This window comes from Bombyx mandarina, chromosome 01 (assembly GCF_030267445.1).
Source record: "Bombyx mandarina strain Sakado chromosome 01, ASM3026744v2".
Taxonomy (NCBI): domain Eukaryota; kingdom Metazoa; phylum Arthropoda; class Insecta; order Lepidoptera; family Bombycidae; genus Bombyx; species Bombyx mandarina.
This window is the reverse complement of record NC_143208.1, coordinates 14,995,748-15,023,666: the sequence shown is the minus strand read 5'-3', so window position 1 is coordinate 15,023,666 and position 27,919 is coordinate 14,995,748. Positions and strand designations below refer to the sequence as shown.

The following is a 27,919-nucleotide window of genomic DNA, read 5'->3' as shown; positions in this document are numbered from 1 at the left end:
TAGGTGTCATTGAAGTTCACAACGTCCAATTTTTTGAAAAGTGTGATGTCACTTCCATTAGAATAACAAATTAGGCATCGCTTTGTTAGAGATTTCGTGTCAGAATTTACTGGCTTCTCCAAACAGAAAACCTTTATTTCGTTATGGAATCTAAGGGACGACGAAAATCTTTAAAAAAAACCGGCTTGGAGACACAAGACAGTAAATATTCTAGTGCAACTAAGGCTATAAGTGATTGTGGAATCTCGAAATCGTCATCGCACACTATCTTTATGAGAAAGGTAAAGCATGGAAATGAATTCGAAAAAATTTCAAAAGAATCGAGCATTGAATCCTCAGAAAGTTACGGATGCAAACACGGTATCGAAGGGAAAAAATATTCAAAGACGGTAACACTAGAAAAAGGCTTAGCCAAACATTTGGATCCTTTCGTTTTGGGTAATTATTTATTTACAAATTTTCTTAAGAACTTTATAATATTGTAATTAATATTTATTGTAAAACTAGCTGACCCGGCAGACTTCGTACTGCCTCAATCGATAAATAAAAGACCTAAACTTTTGTATAAACAAACAAAAGGAATCCGTCCGACGGGGGACACATCAAAGAAGAACATCAAAAATGTTATTTTTATTTATTTCCGGGCATTTTCATATTTATCTACCTTTTAAACCTTCCCTGGACTTCCACGAATAATTCAAGACCAAAATTAGCCAAATCGATCCAGCCGTTCTCGAGTTTTTGCGAGACTAACGAACAGCAATTCATTTATATATATATATAGATTATGTGTTGCAACTAGTAGTACCTAAGCTGCTACATTAAATTCAACAATCGTTGTAGTACAAAGAAAGCGTCCTACCATAAGGAAAGTAGCTATTTTAGGACACATCGCTTTCCATTGCACACTTATCCTTTTAATGAAATTAATTTCACTGGACCGTACGACCTCCAAGCGATACTATTGTTTGACGACGGTCTTACCTTTTCATTAGTACAACTAGTCAGTTATTCTATTTCTCCACAGCGTACAAGCGCAAACGACAATATATCTGTTTTAAAACGGTTACTAGAAACTATAGATATCGTATCGAGAATGCCGTCGGCGATCTTGTTAAGGAATAGTTTTAATTTAGTCAGAATTTCGGCTATGCCACCATTGGGTTACATCACCGGTACACATGATTGCCTCGCTGTGCAGAAATAAACCAAAATTGGTAGTTGTTAGTAAAATGGGGAAGCTAGTCAGGTCAAGAAATTCATTATCCAATTCTGAGAAACAATTACAACATTTCTTAAATTACAATCAATGGTAATCTCCTAAGAGCAAATGCAATTAATATAATAAATTATGTGAAACTATGTTGCCTAGAATGGAATAGTTACTTTATTTGTAGCCTCTCAAAGTGCCTATAGGTACAGCGAGCAAACGAACAATGAGTGTTAAAAGACCGCATTTGACTATAGAGGTCGTATTGATTGAGGGAGGATGCTTATGTACGGTTCCTATCGCGATAACACAAAAAATCTCAATTAAAACGTTCTATTGTTAAGTGCACTATTAATGTCACTATTGGGAACAAATTTTACGGCATTTTCTTAATAAACATACTCAAACTCGTGGATCCAATGGCGGTAACATTATTTTAAAATGATGATTTCTATCTTAGTTCTTCGACAAATCTCATGACAATAGTAAACGTCATCGATTAGTAATTATTATTTTTTCTAATAACTGCACTAGATCGCATGTTTTGCGTTTAAAGGTTGAAACTTGAACTCCGATAACGAAGAACTTATGAATAAACGTATAACCTTCTATTTTATATTTTCATTTTATAGTTGAGCAATGTTAGAATTAAATGAATGGATACAGGGCTGAGTCATTAAAATTTGTAATGGTGATATTTGATGAATTAAATATTATTTCTAGAATTTTTGGCTTAATTTCGTAAATAACGGGATCAAATTAAAAAAATATATTTGATGCATACATTAATTTTTTTATTTATTTGTTTGGGGCTGCCCAAATCACTTCATGGGGCGGGAGGAGGGTGTTCGCCAAGATCCAGCCCCTGTGAGGAAGCAGTCTACTCCCGGTGTTGATGACAGGGCAATCTGAGAGGGTAAAGGCTCCACCGTAGGATACCGTTTCGACGGACGCACTGTGGAAGAGCAACACGGTCGGCAGGGTATCGCGTTCTGACCCGACGGGCTGGTTCTAGCCCAGCGAGGTATCCCGGAACACGAATGGCACCACTCGGGCGGCATAACAGTACTGTGCAAACCGGCCTCGTATGTCGTCGACGACCCCTTGATCGGACATCCTCGGGGTGGCACCGCGAATCTGATTGTAGTGTTGAACGCGGGAACCCCCTTACTCAGTCCGGGTTCTAAACCTGGGCGGAGATCGGACGTCGGGTGAAAGAGTACAAGAGAAATCTTTTGGTGGGTAGGCCCAAAAATCATCCTTGGACCCGCGCTTCGCTCCCAACATGGGTGGACTGTCAAGACCTACATACCCGCGCGACTCCTACGCGCGGAAATTTCCCATGAGGTTCGGCCCGATAGAATTTTAGATTTAAATATTATATGTATTTAGTCTTAATCTTAGGAAGCCTGATTGTATTTCACAGTGTCTTCTAAGCACACAGTTTTTCCTAAGCAGCATCAATTACAAAACGAATTTTGTATGTGACTTATCAATTCGTATCATTGTAACGTCGCTCACCTTAAAACAATTCTCTCTCAATTGCATAACGACTGTACCCTCCAAACCGAAGTCCGTGACTGCTTCGCGTCAGAAATAGACAGGTGGAAACTAGAACTGCTGTAGCAAAAATCGTAAAATATAGAAATATAGGCTGTTAAAATTAGGATGGTTCTTTTTAGATCGCAAGGAAACGGAGAATTGTATTGCCCTTTATGATTGGGATATTGCCAAGAAATTAGAATTTTTAGTAAAGGATTCAACCGTAAATGAACAAGTCGAACGTTTGGATGCACATGTTCGGGACTTCAGTGAAATATCAAGAAACGGTTTCGTATCCTTTGAACATAGATCAACAGTTTCGGCGATTACTTTATAACAAGATTCAGTCAGAATCAAAGACGACCATAGTGGCCGTTTCCCATTAAACTATTTCAATACAAATTGTCATTACATATTGGAAGGTTGTAGTTCGAAGTTGGTTCATGAGGATACATGCCTGGCGGGCCCCGCCCACGGCCAGATATACTGTTAAGGCTATCCACTCGGTCCTCCCAGACTAGGTCAATCGCGACCGAGGACGTGTCACCTTCTGAGCGTCGCAGGCTCTTACGGGTCACGGCTGTTTTGGCCGCTACCTGTACCTTGTCGCCCAGAAAGAGCCGATGCCAAAGTACCACCAGTGCAGTGGCTGCAACGAGGGCACATCGGAGCACACGTTCGCGCCGCGTCGTCTTCGCAAAAATAGGACCGTGCCTGTCGCTGCCAACCGTCTCGTCGTGGCTACGATGCTCGGCAGCGACGAGACCTGTCAAGCGATGCTCGATGCCTGTGAGTCCACCATCTCGCAGAAAGAGGTGGCGGAACGAGGGACGGAGAGCTCTTCTTCCCTCTCGGCATCGTGCCACCGTGGCCTAGTGAGGGAACAAAGGAGGGCGCTCGCTCAGCTCTGGCCCCTTGAAACTACCTTGGGCCCGCGGTCTCTTTTCAATATCTACAGCCCATCCAGTCCCACATATCGATTGTGGCCCCAAGGCGTAGACATCTCATATGAGATTCGGCCCCCGGCCCGAGATAAAAAAGAGGCTAGAGGATACATGATAATAATTTGGCGGATCATTATTTAGTTATTCAGAACATCCTTCTATTCCTTACACAACCCTTTGTCTAACATTCACTGTGCTCCACATTTTTCTATAGGTGTTACCCTAATGTCACTTCTAGCACCCTTCCTATTTAAATCTTAGTTTGAGAGACCTACTTTTCCAGGAAGGGTGTGGAGCCTTTGGAAGAAATATATTTTATATGTCGTCAATAGATGGCGCAGAACAATTTCCCTAAATCGCGCTAGTATTGTTAGCAGCCGATGATAGTCTAGAAAGGGAAACGGGAGATACATTTGAAGAGGCGTCAAAAACGCCGGTCTACACACACAATTGACAATTTTTGGTCACCGAGACGATATTATAAAGTACGGTTCTCGGCTATTTCAACTGAAAATAATTAAGAGTCCGGACAAATTTGAGTTATGAGGAAGGTTGAATGGTTAGGTATGTAAAAAAAATATTAAGCATAGTTCAAGGTAAGGTTTATTATTTGAAGCTTATTAGGTTAATTATTGCTACCGACGTTTGATGGAGTAGTCATATTGGTAGCTCTAGTAATCATAGAAGATTTAAAATAAAGAGACAAGCATATTGTCTAACTGATAAGAAGTAGTCATCAGCGAGGTCAGGGATACAGCTAAGCCGTTGCCAATTGCTAAGGACTCTCCTCAAGCCTCGTCTGACATTAAACATTTTGCTTACACAAAATTAAACTAGATAAGAATAATACGTAGACGTACGCGAGATTCGGTAACGTCATTTTTCAGGAAGGGTGCGTATCTATGTAGAGGAAATATTTTGCATGTCGTCAATAGATGTCGCAGTACAATACTCCTAGATTGCGCTAGCATTACTAGCAACCGATGATAGTCTAGAAAGGAAAACGGGACGCACAATTGAAGAGACGTTAAAAACGCCGGTCTACACACAACAACAATACTATTTTTGGTCGCCGAGAAACTTTAGTTAATAAAGTTAAGTTCGATTCTCGGCAGTATAAACTGGAAATTGTAGTTAAGAATCCTGAACCCGGGGTATCGGTGCCAGGGGATCGATGCTAGGTATAGACGTGCAGTAGGCATTATTGTACTGCCTGTTAGTGACTCTTGTCGCGAGTATACTCTCAAAATCTCTGTGCTGCTCCGGATAGAACCGATTCAAGACACGGGCACAGGTACATTCTCGTAGATCTTAACCGACCCAAGCCATTGAGAGCCCTCTTCTTTTTTTTTTGCTACTTATGCTGATAGCCATGAGAGGCTATTTCAGCGTGTAAGTGAGCTCTTTGGGCTCAAACCGGCACTAACAAGAGCAGTACTTCGCAAAATCTACCACTGGATTGGAAACGCGACCCACTGAGAAGATCCGGCGAAATACTCAGTGTGCTGCCTCTTCTTCGACATCACAAAGGCGTTCAACAAATTTGGCACAACGGTTTGGTTTTCATACTTGGACGTGTCAGACAGTCTCGTGCTCATCCTTCGAGACTTCTTGTCGAGCTGTTCGTTTCGCTATCAAGTTGAGGGAATTCGTTTCGCCCCTGCCTTATTACGGCTGGAGTTCCGCAAAGTTCCATCCTCTCTCTGCTATTTTTTAGTTTATTTATAAATAGCTGGGTCCAGGCATTTGCAAGACTAATCGCTCTGTGCAGATCTGCCTAATGACATTGACAGGTCACAGCAGACCCAACTAGCTCTCTTCACCGATGCCACGGCTATTTACTACTCTAGTAGTAACCAGCCCCTAAACGCAAATACACTTCAGACCAGTCTTAACTCTCAGACAGTGGTTCCAAAATTGGCCAATTGATATTAACTCAGTGAAATCGCAGCCACCATGAAGACTACGCCATCAAACCTCGGTGGCAATAATTTTCCTTAACTTGATCTACGTTTAATTAATTTTGTAAATAAAGAGGTGAAAAGCTAATTGGTTAAGAGAGATTTTTGCATTTTTACAAGAGAGCCATTTTAACTTTAATTATTATTTGTTTTTTATTGCTTATATGTGTGGACGCGCTCACAGCCCACCTGGTGTTAAGTGGTTACTGGAGCCCACAGACATCTACAACGTAAATGCGCCACCCACCTTGAGATATAAGTTCTAAGATCTCAGTATAGTTACAACGGCTGCCCTACCCTTCAGACTGAAACGCATTACTGCTTCACGGCAGAAATAGGCAGGGCGATGGTACCTATCCGCGCGGACTCACAAGAGGTCCTCTACCCCCAGTAAATTTTCGAGAAAATATATAACAAAAAACTTCTTCAGCTATTTGAATTCTATATGAAGTTCAATTAAAAACAATGCTAATACCAAATAATACGCACCTTTAATTACAAAGATAAATGTCCCATATTAAGCGAAATGTCGCTTTCACCAAATCGCCTTTCAACCCTTGATATACTCATTCAAATATATCCGTATATGTACTCAATTACAATTTTCAGTATTTTCCAGTTTATACAGCTGAGAATCGAACTTCATTCAGATTCTCGGCGATCAAAAATTATTAATTGTGGGTGAGTTGGCGATTTCGACGCTGGTTTAAAGGTCCACCCCGTATTCCTGTCTAGACTATCATCGATTGCTCGCAATGCTAGCGCGATTCAGGGAAGTTGTTGTGCGCCACCTATTGAGGACATGCAAAATATTTTTCTCACATAGATTCGCACCCTTCGTGAAACATGAAGTTTCTCAATTCGTACCTATAGAGGGGTTATTATTGTATAATTTGCTTTTGTAAAAGCAAAATGTACGATCTACCGGAAACCACCAGAATTCAGCGTCAAAACGTTGACAAATGGCTCTCTTATTGAATACTTATTAAGAATCCGTTCAGCTGACCTCTCACCCAATAAGGCCGGGAATCCCAACAGGGACGAGACAATCAATAAATGTTAACATGCGTCGTGTTCTGGCATTTTAATACCAACATATTGTTGTAGCTTATGAACATAAATGGATAATTAAAAGAAATGTCTTATTTACAAATTAATCCAGGTCATATGTATATGACGCAAAAAAAATCTTGATTATTATGATGAGCTTATAATTATTATATAATAAGCTTATAATAATTAAAACTTTATATATCTATTAATAATATTCCTAAATACCAATATAGAAAATAGACAATCTAGACAGCATTTGTGTTATTTTGGATCACCTTGTGGATTCGATACAAAAACAACCGACGTTGAGAGAAGGCTTACATCAATTATTGCAAAATATTGGTCAACCGATCATTTTGAATGCCGCATCGGATGTTGTCAAATATTTCAACAATATTAGAAATTATATCGGATTTCTGGGTAAGTCTTCAAATGTTCTTCAAAGATATACTCGTACGTACAATCATCCTATTCAATTTTATATGTGAAAATATATTTTGATATCTATGGGCTTTAAACGGTGACCGTCCGTCCAAGTCAGTTAATAGAAATGTTGATTTAAAAATGTTTCAATTTAGTTGGGAAATTCAATTATTTTAATGAACAGGCGACATCAACTCATGATATGGCTTCAAGTCCGTTGATATCACAACGTAAACTATAACCGGTCACCGTCCTCGTCGAGCGCGTCGCTTGCGACGAAGGGCTCGACGAGTGAATTAACCCATAGCATATAGCAATTAACCCATAGCCCACTGGGTTTCTCGCCTTCTCAGTGGGTCGCGTTTCCGATCCGGTAGTAGATTCTGAAGCACTGCTCTTGCTAGGGCCACTGTTAGTAACACTCCCGGTTTGAGCCCCGTAAGCTCACCTGCAAGTCAAGGAGAAGCTGAAATAGCCTCTCAAGGCTATCAGATAAGGTAGGAGAAAAAAAATCCTTCAAATCGCACCTAAGACTAGTTTTTGGTCGAAATAGGCAGAGCATTGGTTACAATCTGTGACGACTTTTAAACACTACATACTAACAAACATTTTGTTGTTATAATATCACGAAATAATTCAATGTGCTTGTAGGTCAATGGCGCATCGCACTTAATGGGCCCAATAACAATTAAGTCTGGGGAATTGGGTTCTAATTATTTATGAAATGATTACGTGACTGAAATTCACAACCACGGCCTTTGTTGTGAATTGTCATTCATCGCTATAGAATCTAGAATGAAGCAGTCGCGACCTGATGTATTCAGGCTCTATGAATATTGCGTAGTGTAGGTACCTAACGCGCAGTGTATTAAAAACATATATAAGGGAACAATGACGGACATAAACCATAAGTTTAAAGTAAATGGGAAACATGTTTAATTAACTAAACCACCATACTAACAAAGCTTAAGTACTTGACGTTTTAGTGATTGTACCTATATTTCGTGAGTCCACAATGGAAGACAAAGATATTTGTTCCGTTCAATTTTAAAAGTAAATTACATTGTGTGCGAAAAAAAACATCCACAAAACACATCAAACGTGTATGTAGCTGTGTATGGCTTTTTCGCGTCATTATTATTATTGTTCGTGACGGTTATTGGGATAACATACCCTCTCATAGCTGTGACCCACATGAATCTATAACATAACGCATCGCTCCGCGAGTTACATCGCGGTTGAAATAGTTTTTATTGCATAAAAGGGTGAACGAGCTCACCTCCCACCCTCGCCTGGACCACCAAGTGGTACCGAAGCCCATAGACATCAACATGAAGTCTGAGTCTCAATTATACTTTCCTAGCGTCGTAGGTGTCGGCTATGATTGTGGCATATATACTACGATGACAGGAATGTTGTTTATTTAAAAAAAAAACGTTGTTAGACCAAGCCATTTTGTGTGATAGAAATGTTACATATAAAAACGTTGTTTGTTACAGGTTATTTGCTGATAATATTGGAGGAAGATGATCTTTTCAATACAGTATCTAGCGGTATAATTTGGCACCTTTCGACACCTGATGTTCTCCGTAAACAAGGATCGGTGCACCTTCGGCATACATTAGCGGCAGCCGTTCCGGTTCTATTCAATACTGTCGTGAGAATGCTAGCTGTAGCTAAGAGTTCACGGTTCGGCACTTTTCTTGAATTGGCTTTACTTCTCGCCTACGACACTTCCGATAATTGTGAGTGACAATTCTTTTGTTTGTGTGTCATAGCTAATAAGTTACGGGGGCTAGGTTTTTAAAATGTAACTCCTTATATTTCAGGTATAGAAATGATGAAGGATAATATAATAGAGAACGTGTTTTATAGGTTCAATCCTTATTTCCCTGATAGACAGTTGCCTGTTTATGATATAAATCCAGCAGAACCTGTGAGAGACTGCACTGTTAAATTGGGTAAGAATATTAGAAGGAATTTCCCTAGGTCAAGCAAGGTATGTAGTATTTCTAACAGAACAAAGGTCTGAGTGTAGCTCGAAAACCTACAGTATTAACGCGCGTTAAACGCTTACTCTATTAAAACGATATAGGTATCGGCTTGCCCTATATCTATCTCTGTAACAGAATCTTTCAACGTTCTCTTCGTCAAACTTCAAGACGTCCAATTAACTAGAAGCATTGCACACATATCAAGGACCGTTATAATACAATTTAGTTACATTGGCACAATATACCGATCAAGATCACCAGTATACAATATACTATATTAAATTGTATTTCTTGATTTTAGTTTTTAACTATTTTTGTTAATTTAATGATTTTATTGTTAAAAACTAGGGATACTGCATTTTTTCATAAAATTAAGATAAACATTTCGATCTTGCAGGCGATAGCAGTATACATTTATCAAAAACTCTCTCATTACTTCTTCTCTTATTGAAAACCACTATACGGCAGATGGAAGAGATTTCTAATTTAAAAGCGTCGCTTCCCTGTCCCAATAATTATGCACAAAGGTTAACAACGATTTTATTAGAAAAAACAATACTTGTAAAAATGTCCTTTAATCATAGTTTTTTTATTTTAAGTCCTCTTGGTCTAACAGATAAATCATCTGTTGTACTCGTATCAAGTGACTGACACCCGTGAGCTCGATCACTCAACTAAACGATATTTTAATTAAGTTGTTGGCTAGGCTCTACCCCTTGGGATTGTTGGTCCCCAATAACCTCTATAACACCTCTCTAATACAGGCCTCAGTAGGCACGTGCCTTGGATATAATCTATATACGCATAAATAATTTTTTTTTAGCTAATCCTACGCTAATGCGAATGTTAAATAATTTTAGTTGTTTCATCTGGTCTTATCGATTCGTGTGCCGCGCGAAGGAGCATCGACACGAAAGGATCACAATGACTGTTTTAGCAACTGCTTTACTGCACTGCTTCGGCGATCGGATGCAAACATTTTCCAATCACCTTATGCCGGGTAAAAATTTCAATATACATAACTAACCCCTGATAATAGTATTTCACATACTGTCAACTAATAGTACGTCTTGATATTTGTGAATATATCTTTTAAGAATTCGCTATTCATGTTTTTTCTAGATGTAATGTCTATGTCGGTTATGTCGGAAATACCACCGAGAAAAGATTGGACCGCCACCGTAAATATGAACACTTCACAAATAGATGTACATTTCAAGAAGACGTTGATATATTTAAGTGTTGCACACCTCAAAATATTCAGTTTTCATAGATTCGTGAGTGACTGTTTTCATCTCCATCTTTTACTTACTTAGCTTCAAACAGCTTCTCTGAACAGACAGGGGCCTTCAGAATATAACGCTTATATTAATCTCGAGCTTATATCAATCTCACTTATAGTGTAACATAATAGTCTCACCCTCCAATTATAGAAACAAGCAGAACGTTAGTACCTCACGTGCAAGTTCAAGAAAACAAAATGAGTAGGGGAATTAAAAATACTTTTCATTTATAATTTTCTTTATTCACAATTAAAATTGCATTTACGGTTTAACCTCGTATTTTATCTTGTCCTTTATATTACGAGTATTTCCGACTTTTCGTGGGCACGGAAGACTAAGGCTGTCTGTCAATAATAAAAAAAATAGCGAGATTAAACCATAAATATCGTTTTTTTTTTTTAATTCTTTCATTCGTTGTTTCATTGATAGCTCGTAGAAGATCGACACTGGTTGATTGGTTTGATGTATCTGCTGGATCCCGGACTCTGTGCCCTGAGAGCCAATTGGTCCGCCCCTTTGTTCGCTGAACTACGTAAAGCTGCGTTACAAGCCTTAGTCTGTTCTATGTCTGCAATACCGCCCGTTTTAGTGGCTGAATGTACTTTAATACATCGGTTAGTCATCTACGGATTACCTAAGTTATTTTTACCCTTCAGCCCAGATAACTCATTTTATTAATCGACTTCAAAAAAGGAGGAGGTTCTCAATTCGACTGTATGTGTTTTTTTTATGGTTGTTGCCTCATAACTTTTGACTGGGTGAATCGATTTTGATGATTCTTTTTTTATGAAAGCTGACGCTTCTCGTGTGGTCCCATTCCAATTTAGTCCAGTTCTGATAATGGTATCCTTGAGAAAACCATATAAGTCTTAAATTTGCATTAAGTACGTGCGTGACAAATAATGAATAACTCAATATCACGCCAACCGATTTCGATGATTATTGTTTTTAGTGTATATTAATTTGTTTTGGAATATGTTTTTTATTTTTATTTAAAGTGATTTTTGTTAAAGCTGGTCTTTTTACAATTATTTTCAATTTAGAACAATTAGAGTTGTTGTTGACAGGATAATGTGGTATATCGAATGGTATTCAGAAAGTCCATATGATCTCTCCACACTGTACTGGTGTGTAAGGCTCTTACAAGTCGCAACCCACAACCGGCGGAAGGACAAGAAAGCAAGAGAGATATCCCTTCGTGAACTCTTCGAAACCCACGGCATCATTATACTTATACGTATGCGAAACTTTCTATTCAACTATGAAAGCGAAACGTGTAGGTGTTGGGTTGAATTTTTTAACAATGGATTAATTGATTTTGTTTTGGTAGATAGTGGGTATGGTTGTGTACCGATTTGTACAAAGTTAAAGCGTTTATAAAGAGATTTCTATTCATTTAATCGTAGGCTGATCGAATTTCTTCCTTCTGTGCGTGTAGGTCTATATCCATCAATAGCATATTTGTAATATGTATTATGGCTATATAACGCTATAACTAACTTAATGTATTAAATAAATGTGCTTAGTTCACTTTCACGATGTACATCCATGATGAGGATAAAATTATTCATAGAATATTTATATGAAGCCTAATTCTTATTCATTGACTATCGGAACGTGTCATTCAGAATTAGAATTAATTTAGAATTAAAACATTCACGAATACTGCTTAAATGTATAAATAAAAACGTGACTTGCTTCGTATTGTTGAAATCGCTGCTTAGCGTGTTTTTATAGTATCAATAATTTAAAAAGCAATTTTTTTTTATCAACTGTAAATACAGAACCAAAAGTTTTACATTACACATTTGCTTGGCAATTACTTGTGACAAAAAAAATATATTTTTTTTGTTTTTTATTGTTAAAAATATCACTTTTACAAACTTATCAAAATTTTATGAAGCATTTTAGGGCCTTTTTAGTTCCTTTTTTTGATTTGCGGGGGACACACGAATCAAAAACTGTGAGTAGCTGTTTTGCCAATAACATAAGAATTGAAACAAGCACTTGCAGCTGTGGTTTACTGCAGAAGAACGCATTATATAGCTAAGCCACGAACGCCATAAATTTGTATGGGATCATGATGAACAAGAACTTCTGCTGTTGCTTCTCGAAGTTTTCCCATAACTTGAAAGCGTATTCGTATCGAGTGATCCGACTATGCCAGAGCTTAAATCCATTAACAAGACTTTCACAACAAAGAATGTATTTCGTGTAACAAAACTCGAAAAAGAAAATATGTGGCCGTAATTATTTTGGTGTTTTGAGGGGTTTTCTTTTTAATAATATAATTGAGACCTCGACCTTAAATTGGGTAACGACATTTATATTGCAATTTTTATCGGCTCTTTTAATCAAACTTAACACTAAATGAGTTCTTTTGCTGGGAAACAAATAACAAAACCCTTCAATCAATTCTTTTTAACTCCAATTACAGATATTCATTTACGATTAAGCACGAAGTTAGGCGACTTAACCTAATAGTTGTATGGCTCTAATCTAAATATATAAAAATGAATTGCTGTTCGTTAGTCTCGCTAAAACTCTAGAACGGCTGCACCGATTTGGCTCATTTTGGTCTTGAATTAGTTGTGGAAGTCCAGAGAAGGTTTAAAATGTAGATAAATATGAAAATGCTCGGAATTAAATAAAAATAACAATTTTGTTTTTTCTTTGATGTGTCCTCCGTCGGACGGATTCCTTTTGTTTGTTTGTTTTGAGTTTATTTTATACAAAAATTTAGGTCTTTTATTTATCGATTGAGGCACTACAAAGTCTGCCGGGTCAGCTAGTAAAGAATAAAAAATAAAATAAAAAAGCACGAAGTTCTCAATTTCACGTTACATCGCCAGGTCTGTGCTACAGCCTTATAGAGCAAAGGCAACCTCCGATAGAAAAGAGTCAAGTTATAATATCCGTTTGTCTACGGTTACTGACGAGCGCCGTCGAAGTCGAGGGTAGAGTGAGCTGCTGTGTTTACCCCACGATCAAATGGCCCAGTTCAACTAACACTGTGGCTGAGAGATTGCTCGACGTGGTTCTGCATTCTTTGAACAAACATTTAATCGTCAGTGATAGGTTCGTGACTTTTGACACTTGTTTTTTAAGAACACTCTCAAAGGTAATTTATATCACGTCCTGCCTTGCTTGAGAGTTACCGAAGTTATCGAATGTGGTTAAGTCAAAGAAGAGCAACACGCGGCCCGACGCCAAGCATTTCTAAAATAGCATTTATTTTATCGTCTTTCTCCCATCAATTCATTTTTCTGTTCTTATCTTGTACGTTTTAATCTTGCATTCAAATTTGTATATGAAATCATTACTTATTATTTTAGTTTTATATTTTTTTATTCTATTATTTATTATAAATAAAGTTTCGTAAATTAAAATTAAAACTGCCCCATTGATTAAAAAGTAGTTTACACCTGGGTTAAATGAATGTTTCCTCAACTTAAAGAGTGTAAGTCCAAGTCTCAAATTCTAATATACTTCAGACCCAAATAAACAGCGTTTCCTTTTTGATGTGAAACATCTATAACCGTACGTAAAATCAATTGCTGGCGTGGCGACGCTATATGATAGTGTATATATGTATAAATACCGTCTATATGTAGCAGTGTGTACAGTCATTTCGGATCCTCCCGTTCCATTAACGGTGCTTTTAGGTACCTCAAGCACCCGTCACGTCCTCGCCGAAGCCGTCGCTGGCGACGAAGGGCTCGACGAGTAAATTAACCCATATACACAACCCACTGAGTTTCTCGACGGATCTTCTCAATGGGCCGAGTTTCCGAGCCGGTGGTAGATTCTGCTAGGGCCAATGTTATCAACACTCCTGGTTTGAGTCCTGTGAGCTCACCTACACGTCTAGGAGAGCCTGAAATAGCCTCTCTAGACTGTTTCTTAATATTAATATTTTATTTTTCATTATGCTACATGAATTTTTGTCGTAAATTATCCTTTTATGCATATATACCTATTCAAAAAAATATATCATTGTTTCACATTTAGCTACCTTCCAGCGACGGCTCATTTGTTTTGAGAATAAAAAGAAAAAAAATACAGGACTAAAATAAGCGCGTTCCCATAATTAAAATAGTTTTATCTTAGAAGAAAAAAAGATTTCAATCATTGTAAAACTTTACAATAAAAATCAGGTATGTTTTATATTACCATCGTGTTCTCTTTTCAGATTACTAATATCACTCTTAAACTTCATATGGGAATCTATAATATGGAGGCAAGAGTATCGCAGGAGCTTCGTGGCCAAAGACGGCATTTACAAGTTGCTGGATATTATTACTGTACGTTAATTGCATAGTTTTGATGATAGAACTTTGGTTTGGTCGTATAATTTCCAATCAAAACTACGCTCGTATTACATATATGTATAAGCGAACCAGTATCATCGTCATCAACCGCCCATACTCGTCCACTGCTAGGCTAATAAATACGATTACAGGATAATATAACGTAAATAGTCGCTGTAAGCTAAGTTGGACTCATCGGTTGCGTTAGCGTCTACCCACGTCAATAAGTACATTCTCCTCGAATAAGGGTATGAAAAAAGTAATTGTGTTAAGAACACTAAAATAATTTAACTTGACGCCGTTGAGCACGCGCGTCAAATGAGTCTGCTATTTTTCTGGACAACCTCAAAAATATATTAATATAACGGCTTTTTAAATGACCGCTTGTAATATAGCTCGATCAGAGTTTGTACTACAAATAATTTTCATATTATCTAGCAATAGCGTCAAAGGGTTCGTATGATATAAGCTATTTTTTAATGTCTACACTAAATAATAGGTACATAATTTCTAATGATTACTTTTAAATCTATAAAGTCACATCAGAAATTTGTTCTAATGGCATTCATAGTAAGACCAACGGGTATTGTTATTATTGTGTTTGAACTGGAACAACGGAACGTCACGTACATACGTACTGAATAATTATTATAATTGTTTATTTTTTTAAGCCCTACCTGTTTTCAATCTTGACTTATTTAATAATTATTATTAATATGTTCTTAGATTGCGTGATTGCGTTCTGTTATTGGTAGACGCGCAAGATTATTTTCGTACAAAAAGAAAATAATTTTTTGAGTTACCTTTTCTAAGACGTGCCTTAATTTTACATATTGTAACGATTTACATATTGTATAATATTATTATATACTACGTTAAATCGTGCCTTATATTAATTCCGTTTTTGCTGTTACATGATTAAAACTCTAATATCAGAAGCGTCGAAATCGTAGTTTCTTAGTTACTTTTTATAATTGAAGACAGATAAATATTTTAAGGTAGCAATTCATAGAAATAAAAAAACGCATCATATTTGCAGTATACTAAAATCTGTGTTAAAGTAATTTTCCGCGTGAACAGATATATATTTTTTGTAATAGATTAATAAAAAGGTATTAATACTATTTCTAAGTAAGCTTGATCAAATCAATCAATATGAAAGGTTACAAAAGAATACAGCCGCTTGAGATGTACTAAAAATACAATTCGGTATTAGGTAATTTACTAAAATAGAACGTGGTCGTAAGAAAAAGAAACAAACACACTTAAGTTGAAATGCCCTGGAATGCTTTTAAATGTATTGAAACAATTAAAATGCCACAAGCACTTAGCCCTTACTAAAGAGAAGACGAATCTAACATAAATTAAGTTTTAATGCTCACCCACCATGTGTTCGAATCCCGCAAACGGGTACCAACTTTTCCAATGAAATACAAACTTAATAAATATTCGTCGCGAAGATAGGCCTATCGCTGCCGAACGTGGTGGTTACGATGATCGGCAGTGACGATCCCGGCAGGCGCTGCTCGACTTCAGAGAGTTCACCATCTCGCAGGAGGCGGCGTAATGGAAGAGGGAGAGCTCTTCTTCCCTATCGACGCCGTTCCGCCGCCGCCGAGCCGAGGGTCGGAGGAGGGTTTTCGTCTAGCTCCGACCTCTTTGTCGATGCAGTCTCCTTCCAGTTGGGAAAACGAAACAGAAGAATTGTTCTTAACCAATTATGCCACATATTTTACAATCACGATCGTGTTATACATGCGTGATTAAATTGCATTACAGATGACGCGTGCTCCGGTCCAGTGCATTGCGTTAGCGGTAATCTGTGACGTGGCTTGCGCAGGCGAAGCCGTCGGTCAGCTGGTGTCTTGGCGAGCCAATCTCGGTGCTTCTAATACTGTAAGAAATACTATATAATACAAAAGTATGGAGAAATAGAAATATAACTAAAACTACAAATAACAGACTCGTTGGAGCATTAATCTTTTCCATATTTTTATACGCTACTGAATTTGCTAGCACTAGCCTTAAAACTAGCCAGAGCAGTTCTTCTCAGAATCTAACACCGGATCGGAATCGCGAGTCACTGAGAATATACGCCGAGGAACTCAGTAAATTGTGGGTTAGTTAGGACGGTGAACTGTCCGAGAAGTGGAAAAGAAGAAATTAGACGCACTGAAAATGTGGTGCTGGGTAAGAGTGCTTGGAGTTTTGTGGACTGTGTTTCGTACAAACATATCGATACCTCAAGAACTCGGCATCAAGCAGCTTCTGTTTTCTGTAGTAGTCTCGGATGGTGGGCTTTCTTCAGACACGTTTCACGACGAGATAGTCGGTCCATAGAACGCCTCGTCGTGCTAGGAAGGCTGGACGGCACAAGACCGCGCGGGAGGTAGCCAGTGCCGTGGACCAAACCACCAAACCAGAACTACAGTGCGAGGTCCCCTAAACGAGCCTAATTATACCTATTTCTGTCGTGAAGCAGCAATGCGTTTCGGCTTGAAGGGTGGGGCAGCCGTTGTAACTATACTGAGATTTTAGAACTTATATGTCAAGGTGGGTGGCGCATTTACGTTGTAAATGTCTATGGGCTCCAGTAACCACTTAACACCAGGTGGGCTGTGAGCTCGTCCACCGATCTATGCAATAAAAAAAAATTACAAGTTGATACTGGGCAAGAAATACGTCGTGTCAAAATGGAATAACTTTAACTGAAAGATAAACCGTAAAGCTATAAAGAAAATCAAACACTCAAATAAATTCAAAGTGTTCTTAGGTATGACGCTCACCACCACTCAGTTAAGAGTGAAACGATTGAGAAGAATACTATAGAAAATAAATACAGTTTATTTACATTTCAAATAGTTTTAGAATACAGTTATGTACATATTTTCTGCCCTTTTTATTTTTGCAAGCCTATACCCACAGCTTTGATCGTATAGTATCGTAGTTTAATAAAGTATAGCACTAGCCCATACGTCAAGAAAATAAAACAGTTGGCATAAATAGACATCTATAAAAGCATTTATAATAATATGTTTTCATGGTTTTGTGAATACAACTGTTTATATATTTCTTTTTTTTTTATAATTTTACCTAATTATTATTGTTTTATAATTTCAAGTATCCGAACTTAGTGAAGAGAGGTGCGACAATCGCAAGTCTCTTAGCGGCTATTTTCAGAGATGATTGTCGTAGGACTGGAGTCGTCCTCGATGAAAATGGTGTCATACAAGGTTCGGATTGATTTGTATCTGATTACTACGTTTAAAATGATAAAAATCGGACCACTTTTTACTGGTGGCAGGACCTCTTGTGAGTCCGCACGGGTAGGTGCCACCGCCCTGTTTATTTCTGCCGTGAAGCAGTAATGCGTTGCGGTTTGAAGGGTGGGGCAGCCGTTGTAACTATACTTGAGGCCTTAGAATTTATGTCTCAAGGTGGGTGGCGCATTTACGTTGTAGATGTCTATGGGCTCCAGTAACCATTTAACACCAGGTGGGCTGTGAGAGCTCGTTCACCCATCTAAGCAATAAAAAAAAGAGTAAGCGACAAAGTACCGAGCTTTCGCAAACAAGAACTTGCATGTAATTTTCGTAAACACTGAAATAAAATGCAAGCCTAAGCTAGTCTATTTCTCAGAAGTACCAAATCGTATTAAAACAAACACTTGCATAAATAAAATAAACAAGAAATAAGGAAAATTACAATTTTTATATACTTATGACACAATCTTATATATAGGTATATTATATACTACAACATTTCAAATATAAAAACTTTCAAACTGCTGGTGTGCGCGCCTTCCCGTTTCACATTTCATATCACATTCATAAAGGAAGCTAAGTTATATCAATTGCTTTATTAACAGAAATGGATAATCCACTAATGGCACAAGAAGTTCGGGATGAATTGAGCGGCCACGTAGATTGGGAAACCGAAAGTCAGAATACTCCAGTTTGTTTACCCGCTGGAGATTTGGCAGGATCGCGTTTGTCGAAAGTAGGTGTTTTATTATTGGTTTAGATATCAGATATTTTTACTGAGGAAACAGAACTAGGTGAGATATGTTGAAATTTGGAAACACGTTATATCCAGCCTCTTGGCGTATTCAGTAGTTCTTCTGAATGTCATATTTACGTATCAGTTTAGGCGCAGTAAGTATACTTGCTGTAAATTCGTCACTGTAGATGTCACAACATGATTGCCAGTTATCTCGAGACAAAGGGTCAAAGTTTCATTTGTATAATGGCGGTGTCTTTAAAGCGGAACCCAACGCTGTTTCGCAAAGATGGCCGCTGGGGCCCAAAAGTTCTCGAGTGGTTACTGCGTAAAGGAATACTTAGCAAGACTTAGGTCTCCCACAAGTCGGGCCTTAGGGTAGACCCATGCACAGTAGGGAACTTTGGCCTAATAGTAGTAGTAGTAATTGAACTGTCGGTTAGTTCTTTTGTCGTCTATTTTATGCATATATGAGAACGATAAATTCGTTCTATGTCGTCTGGTTCGTGTCAGTCTTTTAGGAAGTCAAAAAGAGTACTGCCTGCCGCTAGTCACGTCCGCCCTTGTTCCATTTCTGTCTTTATTTTTGAATTCTTGTCAAGTGTCTGTCTTAGTCTGTGTCTAGTCGTTGTAGGTCTTATGTCCTGTCCAAGAGGTTGCTCGCCACGACAGTAATAGTACCATCAAGTGAAGCCAACCATCTTATGACCGCTCAAGGTTAGCAAGTTGAAAATATATGCTTTTTTTTATGGCAAAGGCTGCGTTTTCTCAGAACGAATTTTTACACGCCCAATTCAAAATAAATAGCACAATAGTTTTTGCTTAATTCGTCACTGGAACGTAACTGAAAATATTCGAAATGCTAAATGTTTGTTCATCTACTTTTCGTTGAAATTAGTCTTCTTTACTTGTATCATACAGAAAATCAGAACAATCCCAACCACTCATTAAAGATAATTAATGATTTTTCATTATTTACTAAATATTAGTTAAAATACAGTACCAGTTCAAGTACAGACCAGTACATCATTTAGGGTTGATTTCCGTAACACAAGGGTCTGTATGAGGGAACTTTGTTTCTCTTCTCAGTTGGAGTATGGTATACTATTCCTACTTTGATGTGGAACAGCCGGCACAAAATCATAAGATTTCAATACCGTAAAATGGGGCGATTAGGGACAAATTCCAACTTTATGAGCAATTTTAAGGTAGTTGTTGATGTATATAATGCTATATCAGGATCAAAATGATTGAGTCTTGGGGGCATCTTTGTTGTCTAATTTAAAATTATGCAACTAGCATTCCAGTTTAAGCAAAAAATGCAAAAATAGGTGTAATCCCTATTTACCCGAAAATTGCGGTTAATTGGGACGAAATGAGAAATTTCCTAGGGTTGGCACTACTTTTATTTTTATATATAGTTTTAATTTATTCATTTATTTAGTTGCACCAACAAAGTGATCATCAATAAAAAAAATTGAAAAACTGACAAAAGTACATGGCAGACATCACCTCAATTATAGGTGCAATCGACAGTGCTGATATTTCTATCTGGGTTAAGAGATTAGGTGTGTCGGTTATTCCATGGATTAATCAGATGAATACCCCCACTCTGAACAAATATTAAATATTTTATTATGTATTACTTAGACATTTTTGTCCACCTTGAGATTTCATTGATCTTGTTACATGTCTCTGCAAAATCGACTTACTTATATTAAATTGCTTATCTATTTCAAATAAAGACTTATTCCCAATTTCGCTTCGAATAAACCAGATTTTTACCAACAAATTTAAAAAATATTGTTATAACTACATAGACAACCCTACAAACATGTACCTATTTATACTTAGGTCGTTTCCATTTCACGTATTCTCATCCCAATTGACTCCTTTTTCGTTGTTATTTGTACCTAAGACGTCTCCAATATCCCCAAAAACAACAGATTTTTACATGTATTTTTATTTAATCAAATACATTAAAACCAATAACAACTGAGACTTTCCTTTAATATATATGATGGTTCAAACACTAAATAACGTTTATAAATCATAGTCGTCTTCTATTATTATCAAATAAATAAAAGAGAGCAAAGTTTCTAGCACTAAAATAATGACCACCACAGGAAGTTAATTTGAAACGCGATTTTTTATAAGTTAGCAGCTATTATCATGCATATTCAGAGTTGTTTTGTGAACTTTCAACATTCTACTATTAAACTACAAAAAATGGAAGATTTTGCAACGAATATAAAACTTATATTGAGCGTCGAAAGATTTTCCCGGTTTTTTCCCGATTCGCCTGTCAATCCCTAATCGCCCCATTTTACCGGTACTAATTTTTATCGCTGCCGATCTCCAATAATGACGCCTTTTTTTTTAAGGGATTTTATGACCTGGTAACTGAGATCTTTAAGTCATGTCTTATTTTAATTTATATTCATTTTTTTATGAAAAATGATATTATGGAGTGAAATGAAATGAAGGTGATTAATTTGAGACACTAATCAACTGGGATGAAATTAAATGAAATGAAATGGGATGAAATATAATCTCAGTACAATGGTGGTCATTTACTAAGATTATTTCAATGAACTTTTTGGAGGATCCCGAGAAGCTACGTCCAGCGGCTTTGTTTCTATTTCCCACATTTGTGCACTTTCACAGATATTAAACAGTTAATAAACCACCATTATTACACATTTAAACCCGAAGAAACACTAAATAAACAAAATAAAACAAATCACACAACTTCACTCCTCACGTTCCCGCCAAAAAGTCCGACGCCTCAGCAGACAGTGTTGCCATATTATTTTGTTTTTCCCTTGTCCACTCAGATATTGGGTAAAAATTACCACCGCTACTATATCATTATTAAGTTGTTTGTGCATTATTTTGTGTATGTAGTATTAGTGTTTTTTATTGCCAGCCTGATGGTTAGTGTTTATAGTTGCCCATGGACAGCAATACCAGAGGGAGAACCAAGCCGCTGCCTACAGCTAAAAACTCTCCAAAAACCTCGTTTGAAAAAGAACATGTCATAGCTAGTAGGTGAGCTCACGGGGCTCAAACCTGACGACTTTGCTAAGACGAACCCTAGCAAGATCCGTGCTTCACAGAATCTACCACCGGATCGGAACCGAAACCCACTGAGATTATCCGGCGAGAAAGTCAGTGGGCTGTGTTTGTGGGTGAATTTACTCGCCGAGCCCGACGGGTTCGACGAGAACAATGACTGGAACGAGATGATGGAATCATCTCAAACAATCCTTCAGAGCACTTCCCATGGACCCCTTGGTACAAAATACAAAGAGAACCGAGTCCCTCCGCAGACCCGGAGATTCCATATTAGGATATAGTATCAAAGATTTGCTTTATGCAGTACATTAAATTCCAATGACATATAAACAAACAAACAAACATATATAATTCCAGACGTACGCATTATTACAAATGCTTTCCGAAGATTTAGAAGAGAAAGTTTCGTTGGCCGATGAAGCGTACAATCTTTACAAAAATGTTAATTTAGATCCTACAGACGAGGTTCGTTTCATTTGACATAATATTAATAGGCTGTTTCCTGCGGATAGAGAGACGCGTGCGCATTTCGTAAAGAAAAAAGCTGATTTATTACATTTGGAAATTAAATATGCACTACGAACTCAACCTTCTTTTTGTATCATCATCTTCATCTATACTAGTATATAAATCTACAGGGGTTTTTACGGATGTTCCGTTATAACTGAAACGATTGACTTGAAACTTGGTATCCATGTAGAAAATACACGTACTTAATGGATAGGCTAATATTTATATGAGTGTTGGACTCGCCTAATAACAATGACAATAAATAATAATGTTAATTTTAAATGCCCAGCGAAGCGGGCGAGTACGGCTAGTTAACCTATAATAACAGTACATTCCTGGATACGGCCTCACTAATTGCGCGCCACTGAGCACAATCCTCGACTTTTCTCATCCTCTCTCTCTCTTTGTATTGTGTAATTGAGATATCATATTCATAGAGACTTTACATGGTAATAATTCATATTTCACATTTGCGAAAAATATAGCAAAATAATCGTATTAATGACGTCATCTTGGTCTTAAAGACCGATTTACCAGTATCGAACGATGTGGCTATTGCGGTATTCGAATCCCGCAGACAATCAAATTTTCTAATAAAATACGTACGTATCTTATATTCAGGAATGAATTCCAGGCTGAAGTAATAAACATCGTGTAATAAAAATTAAACCTGTAAATTACTGTACATCATCATCATCAACAGCCCACAGTCGTCCACTGCTGGACATAGGCCTCTCCCAATCTACACCACTGAGCCCGGTCTGCTGCTCTCCTCATCCACTTCTTGCCGGCCACCGTGTACTAAATTACTAATTACTTACTAATTACTAATTACTAATTAATTAATAAATTATTAATTACTGTACAATTGAGACAAAACCTCAAGTCTCCAGGTTGGTGGCAGTATTTACTTTAAGATGTCTATGGACTCCGGTAACCGCTTAATGCTAGGTTGACCGTGAGCTCGTTCGCGCTGTCTCGCTCCTTGCTGGATTTGGCACCGCGAACCCTCTTTAGGTACAATTCAATAAAAAGATTAAATTCTGATACACGTGTCTAAGTATCTTTATATCAAATTAATGGCAACTTATTGTACTTTTCAGGCAACACTGGTGGTGTGTTCTCATTTTTTAACTTTAAAACTAGCAGAAGTGTGGACAGAAACGAGTCTACGAATCCCTAAATTAATTCCATATGACAATGAGCTACTGCAAGAATTTCTACATATTGGCAAGTGAGTACGCAATTACTCTAATGAATAGATAAGAGTAGATGAAGTGAATTATGTAAAATTATTTTAAATTGTTTGAATTTATTATTAAGTACTTGAAAGTAACTTCTTTATAATTTTGAAGTTTTAAAACTTAAATGTCACTTTTCTTTATTCATAATAATATTTTTAAATATATTAAAAAATATATTACTATGCCCGACTGTAATCGTAAATTATCGATTTTGCAGAGGCTGGTCTAAAGAGATTAAAACACAACAAGGATGTGTGTTAGAAAGTTTCCGTAAAAAGGTATGTTTTTCTTCAACAAACTATGATTAGTACCAGATGTTTACCAGCCACAGTAATCCAAGACACCAACGACATAGTAAATGCCAGAGCCCGCTTTGAGATAAAACGGAGCACGTGAATGAGAAGTAAAAAAATTAAAAAAAAAAACTATCATTTCCAATTCGCGCCAAAAAGACGCGGGAATGACTTAATCTTCGTAATTTTAAATATCGAATGCATTTTTGTCATTAGGATCGCGAAGAAGAACGTTCGCTTTACGAATTTCTCGGGCGCGTTCGATTGAATATTGCATTAGACGCGCTGCACGAAGTACGTTGCGTCGCGCGTTCCGCGGACCGGAACGCTCTTGTGCACGCGATGATACACGACGCAGTACGGGCACATCACCGATGTTGTTTGAATCGTAAAGCGCTGAACAGCACTATATTACGTACTTACAAGCCGATGCTTGATGATCAGGTTAGTACTATTTTATATTTTAAGCATTAAACCATTTTTAGTCATTCGTCAGATCTGATAAAAGACGAGTGCTAATTATAATTTACAGCAGATACACCTGCGCCTTTATTGTGCTTTCATATGTCTAAGTAAGATTTGTTCTATCATTAGAAGGAAAAAACTAAAACGTAAGTGATTCCCGACACTATAATAAGGAATCGGGGTCGTAATTTGTTTTACATTAATTATTTAATTGATTTTTTCCAGATTTTTATATTAAGATATTCCCTAGAACGATTTTCATGTAATAGTTTGTTTAGTAATTCATAATCGGTGCGTTCGTATATCGGATTAACTTGAAACTTGGCACAGTTGTTCGCTCTGGAAGCCGCTTGTTACAGTTAACTTACACGACAGATGACGTGCGAACAGTTTGTTGGATAAATGCTTTCCCATCAATCTAACGATAGTCACACATCGGAGTCGAAAGCGGGGTCCACTGGCTTTAAGTGAACTATAAATAAAATAATTCTATTTTTAAATTTATACCGGATTTTCTCACGGTGTCTAAAAAAATAAAACATTTCGTAAATTGCGGCATTTCAGTGATTTGTGATTTGTATTTTTCAGAACCAAACAGGCCACAACATTAGAGTAGTCAGCATCAATCCCAAGGATAAGAAGCTTATAAGCAACTTATCTTGCACATCGGGAACTGTTATCTACGATCCACACGAATGATTGGCTTTATAGTTGCTTGAATAAAAAATATTCTACGATTCAATCCTGTTTACTTTGTTTCTAAAACCTAATCTGTAATTACTTAATCCTTTCGTTGGTCGATGCCTGTTTCCTCTTAGAACGTATAAAAGAAAACTGTACAATTAAACTGTAAAGCTGACATACTGGCAGCCGTGAATACTCATAGCTCACTGTAGTTAGGGTTGTCATTCCCTTGTATAATTATTGTGGGTAAATTTAAATAAATCGACTTTTTTGAAGCTTCGGCGTACCTAGCTAACTTTTCAGATCAATCTGTTATCTATTATTTACATTAATTTTTTTTCAGTGTTATATAGTATTGTGGGGCTAAACAGTTTAGCGAACGACTCTTTTGTCGCCTCACGTAGCTGGGAGAATTGACGGTAAATACACTATACAACAAACATTCCCAGACCATAGGGGGTTAGATACTAGATCTTCAGCTGCGTTGTTGAACGATTCGGGATTATGTGTTGCGTTGAGGGTGGTAGGTGCGCACATGTTAATGTTCGATTTATTTGAATCCGAGCGCAGGGTTGCCAATGTTGCCACATTAAGGGTATGATAATTTCCGTGTCGAAACACAGTTACCAATTAAAACATACACAAAAGACGTCTTGGCCCGGTGTAGTACAAAACATTGTGTAAAATTTAATGCGGTATCTCGAAACTAGTTGATTCAAATCGAACAAATCGATTTAAAAAAAAACTGTTCAAATAAATTTGTTTATTCATAAACATTTTCACATTTAAGTGATTTACTTCCTTATAAAATAATACATATATAGTTCTTAAGCATTCGTGTAAAAACAGCAAACACAGTTTAAAAAATCTAGTATTCATATATGTAAGAGGCAATAGATACAGAATGTACCAGTAGGTCTATTGAATTCAGTATTATGAAATAATCAGTGCTTCGAGAAATCGTCATTGAAGTTCAACTTCAAAATTTGACGTACAAATTTCATCAAAAATGATGCACTATCGTACCCAGTATGGGTTTTCGCAGTTATTTTTCTAACACCCTGTATTGTTTGCAAACTCTATACGTTATACACGCATGCTCGACTTTTCCTTTGATCCAATATTTCTCGATATGAAGTCGGATATAATTTTGTCAAAATCGGCTCCAGACCGGTATCATATGTAGTTTTTTACAGGGCTATTAAGTATTTAAAGAATACTCATTAAAATATGGTCGCATAAAATATGAATTTAATGACGGAAATTATTTTCAAATTTCACACGTATGTAGATTAATAATTTAATTTTGGAGCGTTATGTTCTTACATGTAAAAGCTTCCATTTAATTCCTAGCTTCGCCCCTTTGCCGTTAAGGGATAATTTCACTACTCAGTTATGCAGACTGTGATGAGACAGTACAAATGAATTCTTAAATTATAACTGTCGTTGTAGTGAAACAAGCTCCCAATATCTTGTTCACATAATAGACCCACTGTTTAAAAAAAACACTAACAGCGAAATAATCTATTTGGCAGTAGAGATGTTTCCTTATGTTACAATGATTCCCCTTCACTTATACGAAACTAATAGTTTATTATATTATGTACGTACTAAAGTAATACGACATAAAATGAGTACATGCATGTACTATAAGCGAAATATCAATTATCAAAATTCACATTCTATATTATAAATGTTTTAAAACGAAATAATAAATACGTAAATATCGGTGTGGCTCGTAATACAATTACTATACTAAAGCAGTAATGAGGAAGCTATAATCTTATATCGAAAATAAAAAAATGAATAAAAGGTAGATTTGAAACGTAAAATCAAACAAGAATAATGTATAAAAATACATATTTTTATATGTATTACGATTAATTATGAGTATGTCAACGATATGCGATGTTCTACCAACTATGAATATCATTCTTGACGTAATCTTCTATTGGAAAAAAATATTGCGAATGACATAACATGTATTCAGTTTACAAAAAAATCGATTGGTCGACACCTATTATACCATACCGATTTCTAAAATCTGTTTAAACATTGAATAATCTCATTCATTCTAAGGGATATTTTGAAAGACAGAAAGCACGCGTGCTTGAAGTGATGACTAAAATATTTTATACAATTGACGTTGAATTTTCCTGAATTTTCTGAATTATCACACATATTCTCACACTTAAACCAATTGACATTCAATGAGGTTTCTTTTTTAATGAAACTCATAATGCCTCTTACTGTTTTAACCCATAACATGTTCATAGAAAATTAAGATAATAATATTATAACACGTAAACAAATTAATATATTTATTTAGTGTGTTATAAATTTTAAAAGGCTGCGTGATACATGTGGCATTTATGAATAAAAAAGTTTATATGCTTCCTATGTTGACCGTTGTTTTTGAGGTTCATTGCTGCAATTGTTTTGAATTATGTTAACCACAACCTTAGACTTTATAGTAAAATCTGTTTGAAAACATACAGATTTGCTTACTCATGTATATAATAGGCAAACGCTTAAAAATATGAAAAAATATTAAATCTTTTATTAAAAATATAGTCAAGTACACAATATCTAAAAAAAAATTAAGACTAACCTATTATGGCATAGGTACCTGCTAATGAAAATTAAGTATCAAATAATTCAGTACGAATAAGACAAACTATAAAATATCAAGTAAACAACGTGCTAACCTAACAAAAGGCCACGCATTAGCGAAAATACAACAATAGAAAATTAAAAACTAACATACTAAAGGTTCTATATAAAATTTCAATATACTTAATATTAACTTATCATCTAGGTCAATGATGATTTTTTTATTCATTTATTATAATATCAAACTTTGTGAATCGCTTTAAAGAAACTATACTAGCAATCACGAAATCAAGGTGTGTTTTATATAAATTGA

At 36.6% G+C, this 27,919-nt stretch overlaps 2 protein-coding genes across 2 annotated transcripts in view; one reads left to right on the top strand and one right to left on the bottom strand.

The window, feature by feature from the left end:
• Positions 1–65: 65 nt before the first annotated feature.
• LOC149503586 (cilia- and flagella-associated protein 69) lies at positions 66–25,023 on the top strand. The gene is made up of 20 exons (XM_089730847.1): positions 66–438; positions 2,893–3,044; positions 6,944–7,130; positions 8,633–8,878; positions 8,963–9,094; positions 9,525–9,654; positions 9,988–10,127; positions 10,250–10,404; positions 10,840–11,024; positions 11,478–11,647; positions 13,263–13,488; positions 14,603–14,714; positions 16,500–16,616; positions 17,842–17,953; positions 18,589–18,719; positions 22,155–22,262; positions 23,411–23,541; positions 23,769–23,829; positions 24,061–24,288; positions 24,898–25,023. The coding sequence occupies exons 1-20, from the start codon at positions 144–146 to the stop codon at positions 25,006–25,008; spliced, it is 3,129 nt and encodes a 1,042-aa protein (XP_089586973.1). The 5' UTR covers positions 66–143; the 3' UTR covers positions 25,009–25,023.
• The window catches only part of LOC149503585 (autophagy-related protein 13 homolog), a 39,372-nt gene continuing 22,113 nt past the window's right edge, over positions 10,661–27,919 (bottom strand). The window contains exon 7 of the mRNA XM_089730844.1: positions 10,661–13,457. The gene's annotated coding sequence lies outside the window, so the exon portion shown is untranslated. The remainder of the gene's footprint in view (positions 13,458–27,919) is intronic.

What these genes read in the sequence shown, in the direction of transcription:
- LOC149503586 (XM_089730847.1), top strand. Translation starts at nt 144, where the DNA reads ATGGAATCTAAGGGACGACGAAAATCTTTAAAAAAAACCGGCTTGGAG. An exon ending in AAATATCAAGAAACGGTTTC is followed by an intron (nt 3,045 to 6,943) that starts GTATCCTTTGAA and finishes ATACCAATATAG; the next exon opens with AAAATAGACAATCTAGACAG. An exon ending in GAATGTACTTTAATACATCG is followed by an intron (nt 11,025 to 11,477) that starts GTTAGTCATCTA and finishes TGTTGTTGACAG; the next exon opens with GATAATGTGGTATATCGAAT.